This window comes from Cricetulus griseus (assembly GCF_003668045.3).
Source record: "Cricetulus griseus strain 17A/GY chromosome 1 unlocalized genomic scaffold, alternate assembly CriGri-PICRH-1.0 chr1_0, whole genome shotgun sequence".
Taxonomy (NCBI): domain Eukaryota; kingdom Metazoa; phylum Chordata; class Mammalia; order Rodentia; family Cricetidae; genus Cricetulus; species Cricetulus griseus.
The window spans coordinates 128075230-128094515 of record NW_023276806.1 but is presented as its reverse complement, the minus strand read 5'-3'; the positions used below and the strand labels follow the sequence as shown (position 1 = coordinate 128094515).

General features: G+C 40.5%; 1 protein-coding gene across 1 annotated transcript; it reads left to right on the top strand.

Moving 5' to 3' along the window:
- The first annotated feature begins 3790 nt into the window (after positions 1 to 3790).
- Positions 3791 to 17304, top strand: Tespa1 (thymocyte expressed, positive selection associated 1). The gene is made up of 10 exons (XM_035451349.1): positions 3791 to 3953; positions 4772 to 4814; positions 5569 to 5574; positions 8423 to 8468; positions 9096 to 9153; positions 10491 to 10527; positions 10763 to 10861; positions 14731 to 14939; positions 15412 to 16169; positions 17209 to 17304. Exons 1-10 carry the CDS (start codon positions 3791 to 3793, stop codon positions 17302 to 17304), a joined length of 1515 nt encoding a protein of 504 aa, XP_035307240.1.
- Positions 17305 to 19286: the final 1982 nt, after the last annotated feature.

Below are 19286 nucleotides of genomic sequence, written 5' to 3'. Positions count from 1 at the left end.
GCACCTTGCCATCTCTGTCATCATCTGTCATTTCTATGTAGCATACTCACTGCCAGTGTGTTTATCTGATATCATTTGCCACTTCCTCCAAATTTCCAGAAAGAGTACTTAGTTTCTTATCTCCCAGCAGTACATTTTCGTCTTGTGACCATGAACCAGGCACTTCTATTTATTTGTTTCCCAATATTGCCACCCATTCTTACAGTAGTTCCAGTTTTGTGAACAGTTCGTTATAACCCACAAATGTCAAAGATTGGGGAAAATTAATTTCCATTTTAAGTCCCACACCAATGAGCCACATTTGAGGAGGTTGGTTTCTTTACATCTTCTTTCTGAAGATGATTGGTGTGTGTGTGTGTGTGTGTGTGTGTGTGTGTGTGTGTGTGTGTGTGTAGGCCAGAAGTCATGATCAAGTATTCTCCTCCATCTTTCTCCACCTTAAATCTTGAGATGAGATGTTTCCCTGACTGTGGAATTTGCTAGACTAGCTGGCCAGCAACACCCAGGAATCACCACATGTAATCACTCTCAGTGTTGGGATTACAGGCATGAGGTATAGGTCTCAGTTTTTTCCTACAGGCTCTGAGGATCTAACCTCTAAGTGCACGGCAAACACTCAGAGGTTAAGCCATCTTTCCAGCTCCTGCCATAGTTGTCTTTTAAAGTGAGTAAATGATTCCATTTTCATCCAAATTGCCAGAAAATAACTGTTCTTTGCAGTGAGTGGTAAAGTTCTTTCTACTGCCTGTAATTACAGCCAGTTTTGTAAGTCTTCCTTTGGAACTCTTTAAGCATTAAGCATTCTGTTTCCATGTACATTTTCCTGTAGGTATTTAAGTAAAAATTCTGTGTAGGGATATATAGATGAAGAAAAAAAAAAACATTTTCCGGCACATATAAATGCTGTTCTCAATTGCAGGAACTCTCAGAGCAGAAGCAGGTCTTAGAAATATCATCTCTTCAGCCCCCCCCCCCCCCCCCGCAACTTTCTGTCCTGAGCACATAATTACATCTTATGGAAGCCGTAAAGCTGATTTCTGAGTATGTCTTTGGTGACTTGTAAAATTCGCTGAGCTCCTATGGGTCATAGTCGCTTAGGAAGCACTCACATATTTAGAGTGTATGCTTAGCCAGCAATGTGTTTGATTCTGTTTTAGACATTTAGAAACACTGCAGTGGACAATCCAGACAGACACCTCTGACCCTGGAGCTTATGTTCCAATTAGAACAGTAAATAAAACAGGAGAGAGATTAATAAGAGTTTAATGTGTGTTGATGATAATAACCAGAAAGAAAAGTCAAGCAGGGAAGTCACACAGGGACCAGGGTTAAAGCCAACTGCAGAAGCCACATTTGGCTTCCCAGAGGAAATGTGCTGAGAATGGACTGTGGCCTTTGGAGGTTGAAAAGGAGAGAAAAAGGTGTAAGAAAAACCAGGACTGAAAGAGGTGGAGAGGAGACTAGCTTATCTTAATGAGAACTTCAAAGATGTGAGCAACATAAACTAGAGACAGAGCAAAGAGGTGCTGAAACCCTTTACCAGTCATCCCAGGTAGGGAGTAAGCATCAGAAGGTACTTCCAGAGGTTTTGGGTACTGAGGGTAAGGTGTCAGAGTACAATGGGGCAGCCATTCCTCGTTGTGTCCCTCCTCTCCTCCTCTGTCCTTTCCTCTTCCCTCTTTCCCCTTCTCTCATTCCCTCACCTTCCCCATTACCTTCCAACTCCCTCAGCCTCCATCTTTATCTCCCCCTCCATCTGTCCCTCCCTCTTCAGTTTTGCCTTTCCCCCATGCTTCTCTTCCCTTGCTGTTCTCCTTGTACGTTTTCCTAACCACCAAAAATGTCCTTGTGCACCAAGGATTCCCTGTGATTTATGTAAGAGAATTAAAGAAATAGGCAAGTCAACCTTTGGCATTTTCTTTTTCTGGGCTGTCTGGAAGCAGCCTACTAAATATTTTGGAAGGTTGGACTAGGAAAACACACTGGATTCAGGCTTTATGGAGACTTCCTAACTTCTTCCTGGAGGCAGCTTCATCACCTAATGCCAGCAAGTCTCCTCTACTGACCCTCTTTGCAGCTTTCCTTTGATCTGAGCTTAGGTAAGTGGTTGAATTAGTCCCTAAAAGGCAAAAAGGAGTGCAGTGTGTAACAGTCCCACAGTGCTAACAGCTGCCTTCCCTAGAAGACAAAACCTGGACTGGGCCAGAAGGGAAGATCCCAAGGTTAGATAGCAACAATATGCATTGTCTTTCCTTGGTATATATCTTATCTGTAGCAAGACAAAGCAACTAAAACAACTTTATTGCACTAGCAAAACATTTTATGCTCTGGGTATACTTTTTAAAAATAGCTATGAGAGTACCTGAGTCTTTGAATGTTTCACTAATGACTTTGTTTTTGAGTCGTAAAGGAAAGCTCTTGAAATTCCTTCATTTTTCTCTTATCATTTCCCTGACTTCAATGATTCTAAGTGTAATTTTGAAGATGAAGCTATGCATTGTGGCAGCTCCAGAAAATGAAGAAATAAGACCTGAAAGTCTTCTTGTAGGTCTACTAACTACTGGTGGAGCGATGTAGCTGTGGCTGAGTGCATATTAGGACCTGCCTTTCAAGCTCTATCTGGACAGCTGAATAATTCTTACCCTTTGTTCTTCTCAGAGTCTGTGCCTAGAGACAGACACTAGTATATATAGAGATGTCAAATGAACTACCACTATATGGACTAACAATTGCATTGACAGGCTGAGTGAGTAACTCAGTCAATGTGGAAACTAGAAATTAGAAAGTGACCACCTGGAAGGCATGGGCTTCTAATTGCTTAAAATAGTAAGTTTAATGTCTCCTTGTTTCTATTATAGTTCTGTTCTTTTCCTGGGAAAAGAATATATCAAACTGAAAACCAAACAAATCCAGAAACAAAAATAAAATGTAAATTGTAGTGTGTGTGTGTGTGTGTGTGTGTGTGTGTGTGTGTGTGTGTGTGTGTGTGTGTGTGTGCCAATAGGCCAATAGCAAAGTCTTCCTGAATCTCTCTTCATCTTATTTTTTGAGATAGGGTTTCTCACTGAACCTGAAGCTAACTGGTTTGACTAGTTTGTCTAGCCAGTGAGGACACTTCAGGGAATGAGCCTCCCAGCTCTGTGTCCACAGCTAGGATTAGAGACCTACCCTGTACTCTGCTTATATGTGTGTACTGGAGATCTGAATTCAGGTCCCTATGCTGTGAGCCATGTACTTAACTGACTAAGGTATATCTCCTCAGCCCCTCAAATATTTTAGTTGCCATGGTAGATTCTGAGTGACAAAATATTAAAGAGTAAAAAAAAAAAGAAACAAAACACTGGATTCTCTTTTGAACTGTAGCTTAGATTGGTCTACCTCAGCTTTCTGAGTGCTAGAGCTATAGGTATGAGCTAACAAGCCTGCTTTAAGGAAAGTGTTTCATAATAGAACATTTCAGCTACCATGAGAAATAGAGATGCTTTCAGTCAAATAAGTTTCCTCAGTGGCCCTTAGCTCCTGTGGTGTTTGAAACTTTTAGACTCACTGACTTGAAAGCCTTGACCTGGTACTTAAACTTCTCAGGGCATTCCCTTTTTTGGTGGTGGTGGTGCATGGGTTGAAACAGCAAATGGCCTCGCATCATTTCTTTCCTGATTAGGCAGAGAGAACAGGCTCTTTGTACAGACAGAAAATTAGAGTCACCTTGAAAGGAGTGGATTCTGAAGAGAGGGTGAAAGATTTTCCTCCTGTTTCAACTTCCAGGAAGGCCTAAAAGTGGCCCACGACCATGGAAGCATCAGTGCTGAGCCCCACATCCTGGGAGAAACGAAGAGCCTGGCTACAACAGAGCCGGAACTGGCAAACCCAGGTCCTAGAAGAGGAAGCTGCAGCTGCCCTGCAGGATGCACTGGGTCCCGAGCCTTCCAGCCTGGATGATGTTTTCCAGGAAGGTAAGAAGCTGCTAGGCATCACACAGATAACCACTGTGTCTTGCATAGGTCTATGAAGGATGGAAAGTGGCCTGTGTTTAGTAGAGCCTCACAGAGGGTCTTTATGACTCCTTTCAGTGAGTGTAAGGGAGAGGGATAGTGTCACCTGATATATGAACTGAGCAAGGAGGAGGCAGACATATGATTAGGAAACAGAAAGGGACAAGTTTGCACCATCCTGAGAAACTTCTGTAAGAGTCAAAGGAAGAGGGTTTGTCTGTGAGTTAAGTTTGTTTATGTAACAAGACTACATACAGTCTATGCCAAGATTCAGGCTGCAACCCTGGCAACTGTGTGACCTTTGAGAAGTCTCTCTGAAGATTTTCTTGTTCAATGAAGCAGTCGTTCAAAGAGAAAGACCAGAAATGTAGTCTGAAATAAAAATTTCTGGACCAATAAACCCACCCTTGTTTATTAGGAAATAAAAGAATAGGACTTTTCTGGTATTTCCTTCCTTCCTTCCTTCCTTCCTTCCTTCCTTCCTTCCTTTTAATTTTTTGGTTTTGGGGAAGGAGCCATCTCTATTCTCAAACTTTGGGAAAAGAGAGCAGAAAGTGTGGTATCCTGGACACTGGGAACTTTCCATTTTCTGAGGAAGATAGAAGAAAGGCAGTGAGGAGAGACATATTCATTATCTCTGCCTATGAGTACATCCCTTTCATATTCCCCCCTCCATGGGTAGGAAGAGTTATGATGTGGCTTGCCTGAGTGCCCTGAGTTATTTGAGGAGGTGCAGTTTTCTTCAGTCCCCACAATGACCCAATGTCTGCTTTTTCTAGGGAATCCAATCAGTAAGATTGAGGATTGGCTGCAGGGCTGTGGGTAAGTGCTCAAAAGCGAAGATGTGGCTGGTGGATGACCGTAATGGCATACATGGTTCTTGTGAACCTAGAGACAGGAAGAGTGAGAATCAGTTTGGTGTGCAGGCAGGGTCAGTTGGTGATTCAGGCTATGGGTCAAATGTAACTCAGGGCTGAAGATGAAGTTCAGCTTGGAAGGTTGAGAATCCAGGGTGGATCTGGGCTAGAGCTAAGAGTAGATGGAAATCTGAGTCCGGTGTTGGTGGTGCACGCCTTTAATCCCAGCACTTGGGAGGCAGAAGCAGGAGGATCTATGTGAGTTCAAGGCCAGCCTAGTCTACAGAGATAGTGCCAGGACAGGCTCTAAAGCCACACAGAGAAACCTTGTCCCAAAAAAACAAAAGAGAGAGAAATGGAAATTGAATCTTCTTAGTTTCCCCATTCTGACTGCAGTTTTACATGGTGTGAAAAAAATGGAAGAGTTGGAGGTGGACCATTCCTCCTCAGTAGCAGAACACAGGAGGTCCTTAGGGGCTTCAAAACCATGACGAGTTCAGAGATTTTAAACTATATTACCTCGTTTCTTGAAAACAACTTACTATATACTCCAAAGAAACCTACAAACATGCTTACCCTTGTTCTTGAAGGGGAATTGTTATGCTTTGAAAACATTTCCAAATTTCTGTGTCTTTTTTTTTTTAATTCTCTTATATGTCTGCATGACAGTCATACACAGGGAAAACCTGAGAACTATAGGTTGAGAGTCTTATATCTAGGTGCTGGTAATGAAGTTTGATTTACAGATATCAGGAAGTTGACCAGTGTTACTTTGGCTCTTGGAGGGAGCATTGCCAGCCCAGATAAGAAAATTCTGTTCAAACTATAGACATATTTTATAAATAGACCCACATGTATTATAATTTTAAAACACTTCAGGGAGATAGTTAATAGTATAGTTCCTTATGACTTTCCAGACGTCTTCACTGTTGTTTTGCCTTCCTCCTTCCTTCTGTATTTATCCTCCCACCTTTCTACTTAGAACCCTTCTCTTTTTTCCACTTTCTCCATCAGATTACTTGTACCCCACTATTCCCCCCTTTATTGCTCCCACACACACTTACCCCAGAAATGATCCCATTTTACTTTCTTGGTTTCTACAGTTATTCCAGGAAGTGTACTTACAACTGAAAATATGGAATTAGGAGTATCTGATGACCGAGAACATGTGATGTTTGTCTTTTGTGGTCTAGGTTACCTCACTCAATATAACCTTTTTTAGTTCCATCCATTTACCTGAAAATTTCATGATGTAATCTTTTTTCGTTTGTTTGTTTGTTTTTGTTTTTCAAGACAGGTTTTCTCTGTGGCTTTGGAGGCTGTCCTGGAACTAGCTCTTGGAGACCAGGCTGGTCTCGAACTCACAGAGATCCACCTGCCTCTGCCTCCCGAGTGCTGGGACTAAAGATGTGCGCCACCATTGCCTGGCTAATCTTTTATGATTAAAAAAAAAACATGCCTTTGAGTTATAGTTTAAGAAAGCCATTGTGTTCATACACAGAAGCCTGTAAACAGCAATAAGGTGGAAGGATCTGGCATGTTGAGAATGAGTTAGGATGCTCAGAATGTGAGAGAGATCATTCTTGGGCTTTTCGCTAGTGTCTGAGAAAGAGAGAGGAAGAAGGAATAGGAAAGGTTACAGTGCTTTTTAGTTATAAAACATGCAGGCTTAGCAATGCTGCATGGCAGAAGCTCTGGAAAAGAGTGCATTGTGGGTGAGCTTCTGGAAATGTGAATACATTGCCTCATTATTCATCCAGTACTTTAGCATGTCCTCAGGAGAATCAGAGTGGTCTTCTGGTCAAGTAATTGACAGGCTTAGATAATTAACTCTTAAGAAAGGAAATAATAATATGCAATGTTCTAATCTTTGAAACAGATCAGAATGTCCTATCTCCACTCAAGGACAGAGTTAGAATTGAGATTCCATTTTTTTGACCAGAAATAATTAACTTTCCCTTAATGGAACTCAAAGAAGCCCTGACATTTTAGATCCTAAGGGGTAGTTATGGCGTTTTCCTTTCTACCATTACTAGGGAAACAAGAGGTAGGTTTCTAAAACTGATTATGAGGAAAGGGCTTATTCTCTATGGCCTCCAAAGGGAATAATGCCTAAAAATAGTTCTTGAAAATAAGGTGGTGAGGTAGGACAGAGTACAGGCAAAGGGACCAAGAATCATGGAAAAGGCTATATTGTTGTATTTTTTCTAGTTTCGACTCCATCCTAGTATTTCTGATTTTCAGGTGCATTCAACTTTCTATTATTTCTTCCAGGCATGATTGTTAAAGTTAGGCTTTTCTCCCCATCTCCACCCCCATTGACTACTGCTATTGGAATGAGACTTGACAAGTCAACGGAATGCATTCGCTGCACTTTTTATTTTAAAAATTGTATTGTTAGCCAGGCATTGGTGGCGCACGCCTTTAATCCCAGCACTCAGGAGGCAGAGGCAGGCAGATCTCTGTGAGTTCGAGACCAGCCTGGTCTCCAAGAGCTAGTTCCAGGACAGCCTCCAAAGCCACAGAGAAACCCTGTCTCAAAAAACCAAAAATAAATAAATAAATAATTGTATTGTTAACTTAGAAAAGGTAAATTCTTTTTCAAAAATAATGTTCTGAGTTGACCGGTTTGTAACCTGAAATTTTTTCCATTTTTCTTCCTTTAAACATTATATCCAATTAGTATATTATTGTGTTACTTAATGTGTAAATTATGAGAAGCCAAGAGTGAATCCCAGGTGCTGTGATCACAGCTTAAAGCTTTGCTTACATATTTCTGATGAAGGGAATTTGTTTTGTTTGTCAAACTGCTGCGGCTTCTTACTATCTGTTATGCTGATTTCTGTTTGTTCTTCTGGTCACAATGGTGACTGTGTGATAAGGCATCATTACAAAACCTAAAGCTGTCTAACAGGATGCAGTTTCTTCTGTTTCCTGAAAGATGTGATATTCAAGAAAGAGTGTGGGTGCTAGAAAACTGAAGGGATGTGGGTAGATATGGTGAACTGACAAGAGCCTGAAAAAGTTGACATTCACATATGTTATATGGAAATTATGATATCAGAAATCATCAAACTCTAGGTATTAGATCACTAGGAAGTGTTAGAAATCATGGCATCAAAAACCTCTGTCCGGATAACAAATTTTCCCAATTCTACTTCTGTATTCTTTCTTTCTTTCTTCCTTTCTTTCTTTCTTTCTTTCTTTCTTTCTTTCTTTCTTTCTTTCTTTCTTCCTTCCTTTCTTTCTTGTTTGTTTTTGTTTTTGTTTTTGTTTTTTGAGACAGGGTTTCTCTGTAGCTTTGGAGCCAGCCCTGGATAAAGAGTGATGAACCATTGCAAAACCAGCTTCAGGCTACATGGCTATAACAAGAACAGCACATTTAGAAATAGCACACATTCCAATCTCAGACACTCATCACTACTTCTATGAACCTGTCAGTCAAGTAACCATAGCCTAATTGTCTTCAGTATGAAAGCAAACTCAATAGTGCTGATTCTCACTGAGAAAAAAATTATGTGGAAGATATTTGAAGAAAGGCATGAAAATGTGATTTTTTTCTTTTGGCTTTAGGGACACTGAAGAGGGACTTTCTGAAGAAGCAGGTGAGCTAGTCTATTTTCTTTTCTTCTTTGATGCTGTGCAGCTGTGTGTGTGTGTGTGTGTGTGTGTGTGTGTGTGTGTGTGTGTGTGTATTTTATACACATCCACTTTTATGTGTATGCTTGAGATTGTAAGTGTTTTTAGTTTCTGAAAAATACCATTTATTTGTCAAAGAACAGTCTAGACAATCCAAAAGAAGTGCTACCTCAAAGCAAATGTTCCCTAATACTAATAGATTACCTGTTAGTGTTTGCTTTGCTAACAGCCACTATTGGAGAAGAACCTTGTGAACTGTGTGAATTTATATTTGTGTGTTTCTGAGTGTGGTCACACACCCTCATGTGTTAACTACTTGGCAGAGGATTGTGTACATGATTATGTGTGACAAAGTACACAGGTAAGTTACACATGAATGTATATAATTCTTAATCAAAACATTACCATGTTTGCTGACATAAAGATGGGGGAAGGTTCATGAACATGTAGATATCTAGCATGTTTGTGTAGTTATGTAAGTCCAAGGACATGATTAGATGTTCAAGTGTGCGTGTGTGTGTGTGTGTGTGTGTGTGTGTGTGTGTGTGTGTGTGTGTATTTGTATTGTGTTCTGACTGTTTTCTGTAACTTTTCTGGGATTTTTTTGGAAGGGTTCTCCAGCCATGGGGCCAGCTTTGAAGATGACTTGAGTCTTGGAGCAGAGGGTGAGTGGCACAGCTGTATGATGTTGGGATTAGTGCAGAATGATCACACAGTATGATTTATAGTAGGGTGGAAAGGAAGCTTAATAAAGAACCAGGGGTTTCACAACTAAACACTGAACTGAAAATCTAGTTGCAGAGAGGGAGGAGTGATGAGCAAAGAGGTCAAGACCAGGCTGGTGAAACCCACAGAAACAGCTGACCTGAACAAGGGGGAGCTCATGGTCCTCACACTGATAGCTGGGAAACCAGCATGGGACTGATCCAGACCCCATGAATGTGGTATCAGTGAAAAGGCCTTAGAAAACTATGGGGCCTCTTGTAGTGGATCAGTACTTATCCCTAACATAGGAATGGACTTTGGGAGCCCATTCCACATGGAGGGATAATACCTCAGCCTAGATACATGGGGGAGGGCCTAGGCCGTATCCCAAAGGATATGACAGACTCTGAAGATCCCCCATGGAGGGCCTCACCCGCCCTGGGGAGCAGAAAGGGATAGGTAGAGTGTTATTGGGGGGCAAGGGAGGAGGGAAGGGAGAGGGAACTGGGATTGACATGTAAAGCAATCTTGTTTCTAATTTAAATTAAAAATGGAAAAAATGAAAAAAAAAAGAATCAGGGTCTTCCTGGGGTTCCATCTGGAGGGAAAGAATAGTTTGGGGTTTTTTGTTTGTTTCTTGTTGCTTGTTTATTTTGATATAAGATAAACACAGAGAGTATCCCAGATTTAGAAGTATTTCTCTACCTGCCTATTATGATTTCTGACAACCTTTTTGTGGTGCTTGAGGGGACAATATCAAAGCACCGTAAAATTTACTATATACTTATTATCCTTGTGACTTCTTTTCTCTATTAAAGAAGCCTGAAGAACCAATGAAGTTTGAGAGCTTCTTCCTCCTACTGCATCTTCTTTATATTGGGCATCAGACACAGTGCTCCATCCCTGATAAGTGGTTTTAAGGGGTAGATTTTGCTGCAGGGGAAGATAGAAGCACCTTGTCTTACCAGTATCTCCAGAAACTTGCAAGAGACCCATATGATGATGGTCAGGAACAAGATCCTAAAGATCTGAGTGACCCCCATACTCAGGTCAGGGAAGCCATTGACTAGACCTCAATTATGTCATAAGTTCAGACTCTGGGCTAGGTGGTTGCTTGACATGTCTGCTGCACTTCTTAGGCTGTGTTAGATGATATTGACATCCCAAACTCTGTACCATTGAGCTGGCCTACAGTAATAATAGAGGGAAACAGTGGAGCTATTTTATGGCCAGAGAAACAACACAGGTGCTTTTCATTTTCCCTTCTAACTTGTTTTTACCTTTCTGTTCCTATCAGCCACACTTCTGGCCACCAATGGAAACGTCTTCTCCAGGTAAGTATGAAGTTCAGACAGTTCAAATGGTGTTCCCCAAGGAGACAACGAACTGAAGGAGGTACAGAATCAGAAAGTGTAAGCAAAGAGGCAAAGAGGAAGGCTTTCTAACCAGCAAAAGAAGGCATAGTCTAGTTTTCCTCAGTACAGGAAAAGTGTACCCAGTAGGGGGAGTTTGTGGTCAGGTATAGATTAGAAACTGGAGTTGACTGACATCAACTTTGATCCCCTGCAGGAACTTCCTCCAGACACCCAGGCCTTGCCAGTTACTTGATCTTGGCTGTAGTTTGGCTTCCAGCAGCATGACTGGTGGGACCAACAAAACCAGTTCAAGGTAGGTAGGAAATTTTGGAGGGTTAAGTTCACTGAGGGATGAGAGGCAGTGAAGAACGAGCTCTGGGTCTGCGTACTGGAGCTTTTATGCATTCTCTATGTACAACCAAGAAATATGATGATGTTTGTACCAAGAATAGGGAGGGGTGCAGAGGAAGCTTCATCTCAGGGACGGATGCTGTGTATGAAACACAGGACCCTCCTTCCACTGAACATTACCTCACGAGGTGAAGTAACAGTACTATCGCAGTATCTGGATGTATAATAGGTATTTTTGTATTTTGTAATCAACTAATTTGTTGATAGAAGCAATACCAAGTTTTGTTCAGTCCAGGGACTGACTGTACAGAACTTGAAAAGCTGAAGCACAGTTTGTCTTAAGGGTCTCAATTATTCCATAGAATGGGCAACATACACAATCAAATAAATCTAAAGCAAGATAGAAAGTGTCAGAAATTAGTGGGATATAATGAGGATGTCAGAAATTTGGGGACAAAGTTTTAATTTGAGACTTAACATTTTACTTGCATGTCACTAACCCTACCTACATGGGACTCAATTAAATGGGAATGTATAGAAGTAGGATTCAGGCCAGCTGGTGGTGGCCCACACCTTTAATCCCAGCACTTGGGAGGCAGAGGCAGGCAAATCTCTATGAGTTTGAGACCAGCCTGGTCTGCAAAAGCTAGTTCCCAGACAGCCTCCAAAGCCACAGAGAAACCCTGTTTCAAAAAACAAACAAACAAACAAACAAACAAAAAACTAGGATTTAGGTGTTATATTAGTCAGGAATTTTTTGGGTAACAGAACTTATAGAATGAAATGCTTCCTATATATAGAAAGGGTATTTATTAGAATGACTTACAGGCTGGATGTCTCAGCTGATCTCCAGTATATTCTGGAAACCCAAAGAAGTAGGCTCTAACACTAGTGAAGGAATCAACTTGCTAGGGAGGCAAGAGCAATCAGGCAAAGAACAAAATCTTCCTTCTTCCATGTTCCTGTACAGACAGGCTTCTAGCAGAAGGTGTGGCCCAGATTAGAGGTAGGTTTCCTCAGCTCAAAAGATCTGGATTAAACATGTGTCTTTCTGCCTCAAAGAACCAGATTAGAAGTAGGTCGTCTCATTTAGGATTAAGAAAAAAAAATCACTCTTTCACAGAAGTGCCCCTCCATTTTTGGACTTTAATTAATTCCTGATGAAATCAAGTTGACAGCCTAGAATAGCCATCACAGATACCTAGATTTTTAAAAATTATTTATTTTATGTTTGAAATTATAATGTAATCAAATCATCCCCCACCCTTTGTTTCCTACAAATCCCCACAGATTCTCCTCCTTGCTCTCTTTCAAATTCTTGGCATCTTTTTTCTTTTTTTATTATTTATTTCTTTTTTATTTTTATTATCATTTTTTATTTGAATTAGAAACAAGATTGAATTACATGACAATCCTAGTTCCCTTCTCCTTCCCTTCCTCCCCTACCAACCCCCAACTAAAACCCTACCTATCACATCCTTTCTTCTAATCTACACCTGACTCAACCTTTCTGCTCCCTCATGACCTCCGCATCCTTCCTCTTCTTCCCTTCTCGTTCTCGTAGCTCCCTGCCCCCTCTTCCCGGGCTCTCAATTTGCTCAGGGGATCATGACCCTTTCCTCTTCTCCAGGGGACAAAGTTTGTCTCTTTTAGGGTCCTCCTTGTTTACTAGTTACTCTGGCAGTGTAGATTGTAGGCTGGTAATCCCTTACACTATGTCTAAAATTCACATATGAGTGAGTACATATCATGTTTGTCTTTTTGTGATTGGGTTACCTTGCTCAGAATGGTTTCTTTGAGTTCCATCTATTTTCCTGCAAATTTCAAGATTCTATTGTTTTTTTTCTGCTGAGTAGTACTCCATTGTATAAATGTACCACATTTCTCTATCCATTCTTCAGTTGAGGGGCATCTAGGCTGCTTCCAGGTTCTGGCTATTACAAATAGTGCTGCTATGAACATTGTTGAACAGATGTCCTTGTTGTATGAATGTGCTTCTTTTGGGTACACTTTGCATCTTTGTTTAATTAATTGCTAGTGTGTGTATGTGTGTGTGTTCCAAAATGCAAATAAAGTTTGCCCAGTCTGTATAATGTTACTTTCTATGTATGCTTTCAGGACTGACCATTGGTATTGGATAACCGATTAGCACACTCACCCTTGTGGAAGACCATTTCTCCTGTTCTTAGCATTCATTAGCTGCCTGTAGTTCTTTGTGTAGGAGGCCTCAAGGGCTTCCCTTCATCCACTTTGGCATGTCTACTGCTGTAGTTCTTGTTCAGCTTATGTTTAGATAGCATCCTGGGGGACAGAATCTCACAGAAAATTCCATGCTCCACCCTCCCCCAACCCTTAAAATGTTTTCTGATTCACTATGAGTCTTTAGGTGTAGGAATTGCATTGTAGATATATAAGCTGGGACTAGGCTCCAAAACTCTGTGTTTTGATTGGTTGTGCTTGTCTGTAATGGTCTCCATCTGTTGCAAAGAGAAGTTCCTTGATGAGGCATGAGGACTGCACTTATTTATGGGTATAAAGATAAATAGTTAGAATTCAGTTAGGGATTTTGCTGGTTTAGCAAGATGATTCTAACATGGGTGTAAGCAAAGATCAAGCAAATCTGTGCCAGCAATTCACAGATAAGGAATGGTGAAGATAAAAGGATCACGGAACTGGCAACTTAAGGATGGGTTTGCAGGCTTCACAATCCAGATCCTAATTAACAAAACCACCCCAATTTTGACTAAAAAAAATCATGGTATCTTTTCTGAAAAAGAATAATAGTGAGAGCCTGAGCCCCATACAATCCACACACTTGCCTCCATTGTTGAAACATAAATATTGAGCACAGGTGTCAAGTAGATTCAGTGTGGTGCCAGAATGAGCATATGGGTGATAAGGGGAGCAGAAGTATTTAGTCTTCTGTGAAATGGCATTTCTCCAGATGAACAAAGTGCCAGAAGGAGGGACACCTCTCTAAATCAGTTATTGAATGTACCTAAGTTCAGAATGAGAATGCTATAAGATCTATGGTCTTTACACACTAATTGTTTAGCTCTCTCACACAACTACTAAGCAAGAGATAAACTGCAAAGCACCTGACCAAAGCCAGATCTATGGCACCATGCAATTGGGAACTGACAAGTTAGCAATGTAGGCATACATTGACTCTATATTGCTCTTCATTTTCAAGCCATTTCCTTATCTATTCAAATTTGTTTTCAGCTCTAGAAACAGTTCAAAGCCCTATGCTAATAGTTTTTATAAACAGATCTGGAATATACCCGCCCCCATGCTCCAGAAATGAGGTTCAAATAGTAAAGGCTCTTTTCAAACCACAATAGAGTGTAGAGAAATGCCCAGGGGAAAAAATGTCAGCCTTGATACTATTATTAAATATTGTTTTAGTCAATGTTCTATTGCTGTGAAGAGTCACCATAACCAAGGCAACTCTTATAAAGGAGAGCATTTAATCAGGGTCTTGCTTACAGTTTCAGAAGTTCAGCTCATTATCATGGTGGAGAATGTGGCAGCATGCATGGTGCTGGAGCAGTAGCCTAGAGCTACATCCAGAACCACAGGCTGAAAGAGAGAGAGAGCCTAGTCCTGGCCTGGACTTTTGAACCTCAAATCCCACCCCCAGTGACATGTTCCCTCCAACAAGGCCACACCTCCTAATCCTCCTAATCCTTTCAAATAGTAATACTCCCTGGTGACTAAGTATTCAAGTATATGAGCCTGTGGGGGCCGTTCTTACTCAAACCAACACATATATTATGAATTCACATATATCTCCAAGTTGTCCTATGTATCAAAATTCCCTCTCTTTAGCATCTCAGAGATTTTGGACCAGGTACAAGAAGATGCAGAAGATGTCCTCTTCAGCCTGGGCTTTGGCCATGAGGACCAAAAAGATACATCTCGTATCCCTGCAAGATTTTTCACCAACCCCTCTCAGGCCAAGGGCATTGACTTCCAGCTCTTCCTGAAATCTCAGATGCAGAGGATTGAGATGGAGGATCCCTGCCTGATGCTGGCCAGTGAGTGTTACTTCAGCTCCATCTATGCTCTTCTCCCTTACCTTCCATTCATCTGCAACAGTGGTTCCCTACCCTATTTTTTTTTCTTGGTTAACTTTGTCCTTTGTTCCATTCTCATTTATATTTTTCCAAAAGTGGAGCATTTTTGAAGAAACAGTCTTCAGGAAACCTAGGGCCATTAATGTTTTGCTTAGGCCTTTTGTTCATCAGCTGAATCAAATCAGCACACAATTCTTACATATTATTCTAGTTTAAAATCTCATTGTTGGGTTATTTACTGGTGTTATGGAATCTGTAAGCCAAGGAAGGGGTTTCTGGGTGTCTGAAATCTAAATTGGAGGAGCAGCAATAGATGGATCAATTGGTACCTGTCTCTGAAGCTAAAGCTTTGGGAAGGCTTTTGAGTGAATATATTAAAAATATAATTTGCTGATTACCTCCTGGAGTCACCATCTTCATTCCTTGTATGCAGGCCGGTTTAAGCAGGTGCAAACGCTGGCTGTCACTGCTGATGCTTTCTTCTGTCTTTACTCCTACGTGTCTAAGACACCCGTCCAAAAGTTCACACCATCCAACATGTTCTGGAATTGTGACCCAACTGATGTGCCATCCATCAGGATTCTGGCTCCAGAACCTGAACCCCACTCACCCAGAGAACGTCTCCGGAAAGCAATCTCTAAAATGTGCCTGTATACAGGTTCCCGAGATCAGCTGTCACCATCTCACAAGAACCCCAAAAGGAACAGTTTGGACCAAGTTGTGTGGGAAGTGATGGACAGAGTGAAAGGAGAAAAGCTAGGTCTCCAGCAAGGCCCCGGGCATGGGCAAGCCCTTCAGGAAGAGTCTGTGCCCCTAGTAAAAAATACAAAGCCGTCCACTTCTTCATTTCCATGTGTTTTCTACCCTAAAGAAGAAACTCAGGGAAACATGTGCTGTGCTCATGCTCTAGCCAGGGCAGATCCACAGTGCAACACAGACTCTGCACAGGTAAGGAGAGAGCTGTGGGGTTTACGGGCCATTAATGAGAAGCCACATTCAGCTGAGAGTGAGAGTCCATGGGAAAGAAAAAGCAAAGCAAGAAAGAGCCTATTTCAAAGTCCTCCTTTGAATAAGAAGATTAACTCACTGGACTCGTTCATCATCCAGAAGAAACGAAAGCAGAGCCAAGCTAGACATGAGCTACACCAGTCTCTAACTCGGCAGCTTCAGGGTGCTTCTGACTTGGAGGAGGTGAGTGTCTGGAGGTGAAGGAAAAACAGGACATGAATTGCTCTGGATTCTTGTCCAGAAGGTAAAGGAGTGGTGATCTCGAGCAAAGCAAATCCATTGTCTTGTTCTCATTGGACAAAATAAACCACAGCTTGAGAATATTCAGAAACTTTTGTTAAGTGTGCTAATGTAGATGTAGAAAAAGAAAGATCCATAATTTCTTAAGAGAGTTCAGTTTCTCATGAAATATGCACTGATGTTTTTAATGTTTTTCATATAAGTGAAATTGAATGTTAGCTATATACAAAGCTACACATTATTTAATGAGATACATCTTTTATATACATAGGTAACCATTAATATCTAAAAATTCTGGTTCCAAATCTCAGAGTTTTATCCATTTAACTGTGGGCACACTTGGTTCCTTTTTCTTTCTTTATCTAGATATATTTGGAACCATAAAGGATTTTTCACACACTTTTGTGAACACCACAAACTATGTAGCTGGCACAGCCCTTTCCTACACAATCAGCCATCCATTGGTCATAACATGGACCTATGGATATATACTGATGTGGAGAGGTTCTTTCAAGAACAGACACCGAGCAAAACTAACACAGGTCTATGCAAACAACTTAGGGTCATATGGCAAGCAGCTTTTGTGATTGTAGGTAACTACAGTTTTTGAGAAGGGATTGTTCAGGCTTCAGATACTGCCCCATCTACTTCCTATATTTCCCCCAAGAACTGTCTAAAACTTAGCATTCCTTTGACCTTGATATACATATGGCACTGCCATCAAGTGTCGGGATTATTTGAAAAAGCTTTCAAATCCTTGTCATACAGAAAATCTGTGATCATTTACAATAAAAGTAGCATGCGTGTTCCCACTTAATGACTGTAGTTATGTAAGTCATACCTGACAACCAGATGTCTGACAAGGCAAAAGAAGGATACACCTGGAATGCATCCTTCTTTTTAACTCCTTTCTACCCTGAACCTTTCCTTGCTCCTATCTCCCATTGGTTCTGTCTGACTTATGATGGGATCTTGTTCACAGGTAGAAAACAATGGCAAAGAAGAAGAGAAGGAATGTCACTGGCCCAGCAGAGGCAGGCACCCCTACTTCTACCATACTTCCCTTGGAGAAGACTGAAGAAGTAAGTGGGCCTGTGTGTCAGGCAGAATTTCAATATGTGGACACATCCTTTCCCCAGTGAAAATATATGAATATCCACAGTGGAACTTACCAATAGTACAATTATTTTACTAGTGTGGCACAGAATCCATAGCTGATTATCTTTTAAAATTCCACATATGGAGCTAGATAATACTTTTCCAAGTGAGTGGTGCTCGGGCTTAGCATATACCAGAATATCCAGAAATTTCAAACATCTGGGTCTGTACATTTGTATATGTGTAATTATTTATTGAGACATATAAACAGGAGAAAAGGGGATAGTACATGCAGTTTAATTTTTAAGTTATTGATCCAGGCCTAATGTCTAGGCCTGTAATCCCAGCACCAGGATGCTGTGGAAGAAAGATAGCAAATTTGAGACTACCCTGAGCTGAAGTTGTGTTCCGTTCAAGCCTGGGCCATAATTGAGGCTCTGTCTCAAAAGGCAGAGGGGGAAAGGGATTAATGATGTGTCTGATATCTTGGTCTTGAAGGTCTGATGTGCTGTTTTATCTTCTAGTATCCAGCCCGGCTTTCTCACGTGGAAATTTAACAAAAACCAAAGCTGCAATAACTTCAGAAAGTTGTACAATACCCCCCTCACATTTGTTATATGTAACAACACAACCTGTATTCAAAAGGATGGAGAGCAGCCTCCACATTTAATGGGATGACAAAATCATGCAGTACAGAGACATATGGGATGGGAAGTTTTGGCCATCTTTTTAAACAATCCATTACAGGCAGAAAAAAAAAAAACACCAGCTTTATCAAATTTTTTTATTCTTCATGTCTTAAAGATTCACCAAGAATAAATTCTCATTCAAAGGCTGTTCAAACCCAGGCATACAGAAACTTGAAAGGAAGTTAAATCCTAGACTCACTGAATTAAAATAGAAAACATGTGACTCACACTGCATAGCCTGGTTGTCTTGCCAAACATCGGCTCCAAAATATAAAACTTTGCTCCTATGCTGTTTGTCTACCAAATAGCAGCTTCGCACAAGAAAATGTCAAGATGTCCATTAATGCCAATTTCCCTCATGAACCTGAAGCTATTCAGAATAAATTTCAGAATCCAAAACTATCAGAGTTATCTGGCAAAGAGATATATTTTAACTAACTGAGCATATCTTGTTTCCTATCAATGTAACAAGATTTCATCTTAGCAGGATGGTTAGGCATTCAGTATATTTTGCGTCCTTCATGTGCATTTTTTAAAATGGTAACATATCTACAGTTAGTATGCATCTTGGAATTTATATCATTAGTCAAAATTTTATTTTAATTAATATGTGCGCACATGCAATATCAAATTATTTTGAATCTTGTAAGAGACAACCAAATGCAATGGCATGCAGTAATTTTAGGCAAAAATATGTACTTAGAATTTCAAGAAAATGAAACAAAAATATTTTAAATATTTCTCTCCTGTGATTACCTGGGAGAATCAGAAATTTCTTTTCAGACAGTCTTTGTTTCAGTCTTGGAGTTTTGTCATTTGCAAAGTCTTTTCTATATGCTTTTTTATATTGAAAATAGATTTTTTTTTTTATGCAACATATCTTGATTATGGTTTCTTCTCCCTCTGCTCCTCCCAGTTCCTTACCTCCTCCCCATCTGGATCCACTCACTCCCTTTCTGCCTTTTATTAGAAAACAAACAAGCATCTAAAAGATAATAATAAAATAAAACATAATCTAGATAAAATAAAAGCAAACACATCAAAACAGGACAAAACAAACAAACAGGAGAAAAAGAGCCCAAGAAAAGTCATTAGAAACAGATACAGATACAGAGACACACTTGTTTTTTATTCTCAGGCATCTCATAAAATCATAGAACCAGAAGCCATAGACATACACAGGGGAACTGTGGGTGGGGAGAGAATTTTAAAAAGGTAAAATTTAAAAAAGAAAAACCCCCAACATGACATTATGAGACAAGGAACCTCCAAA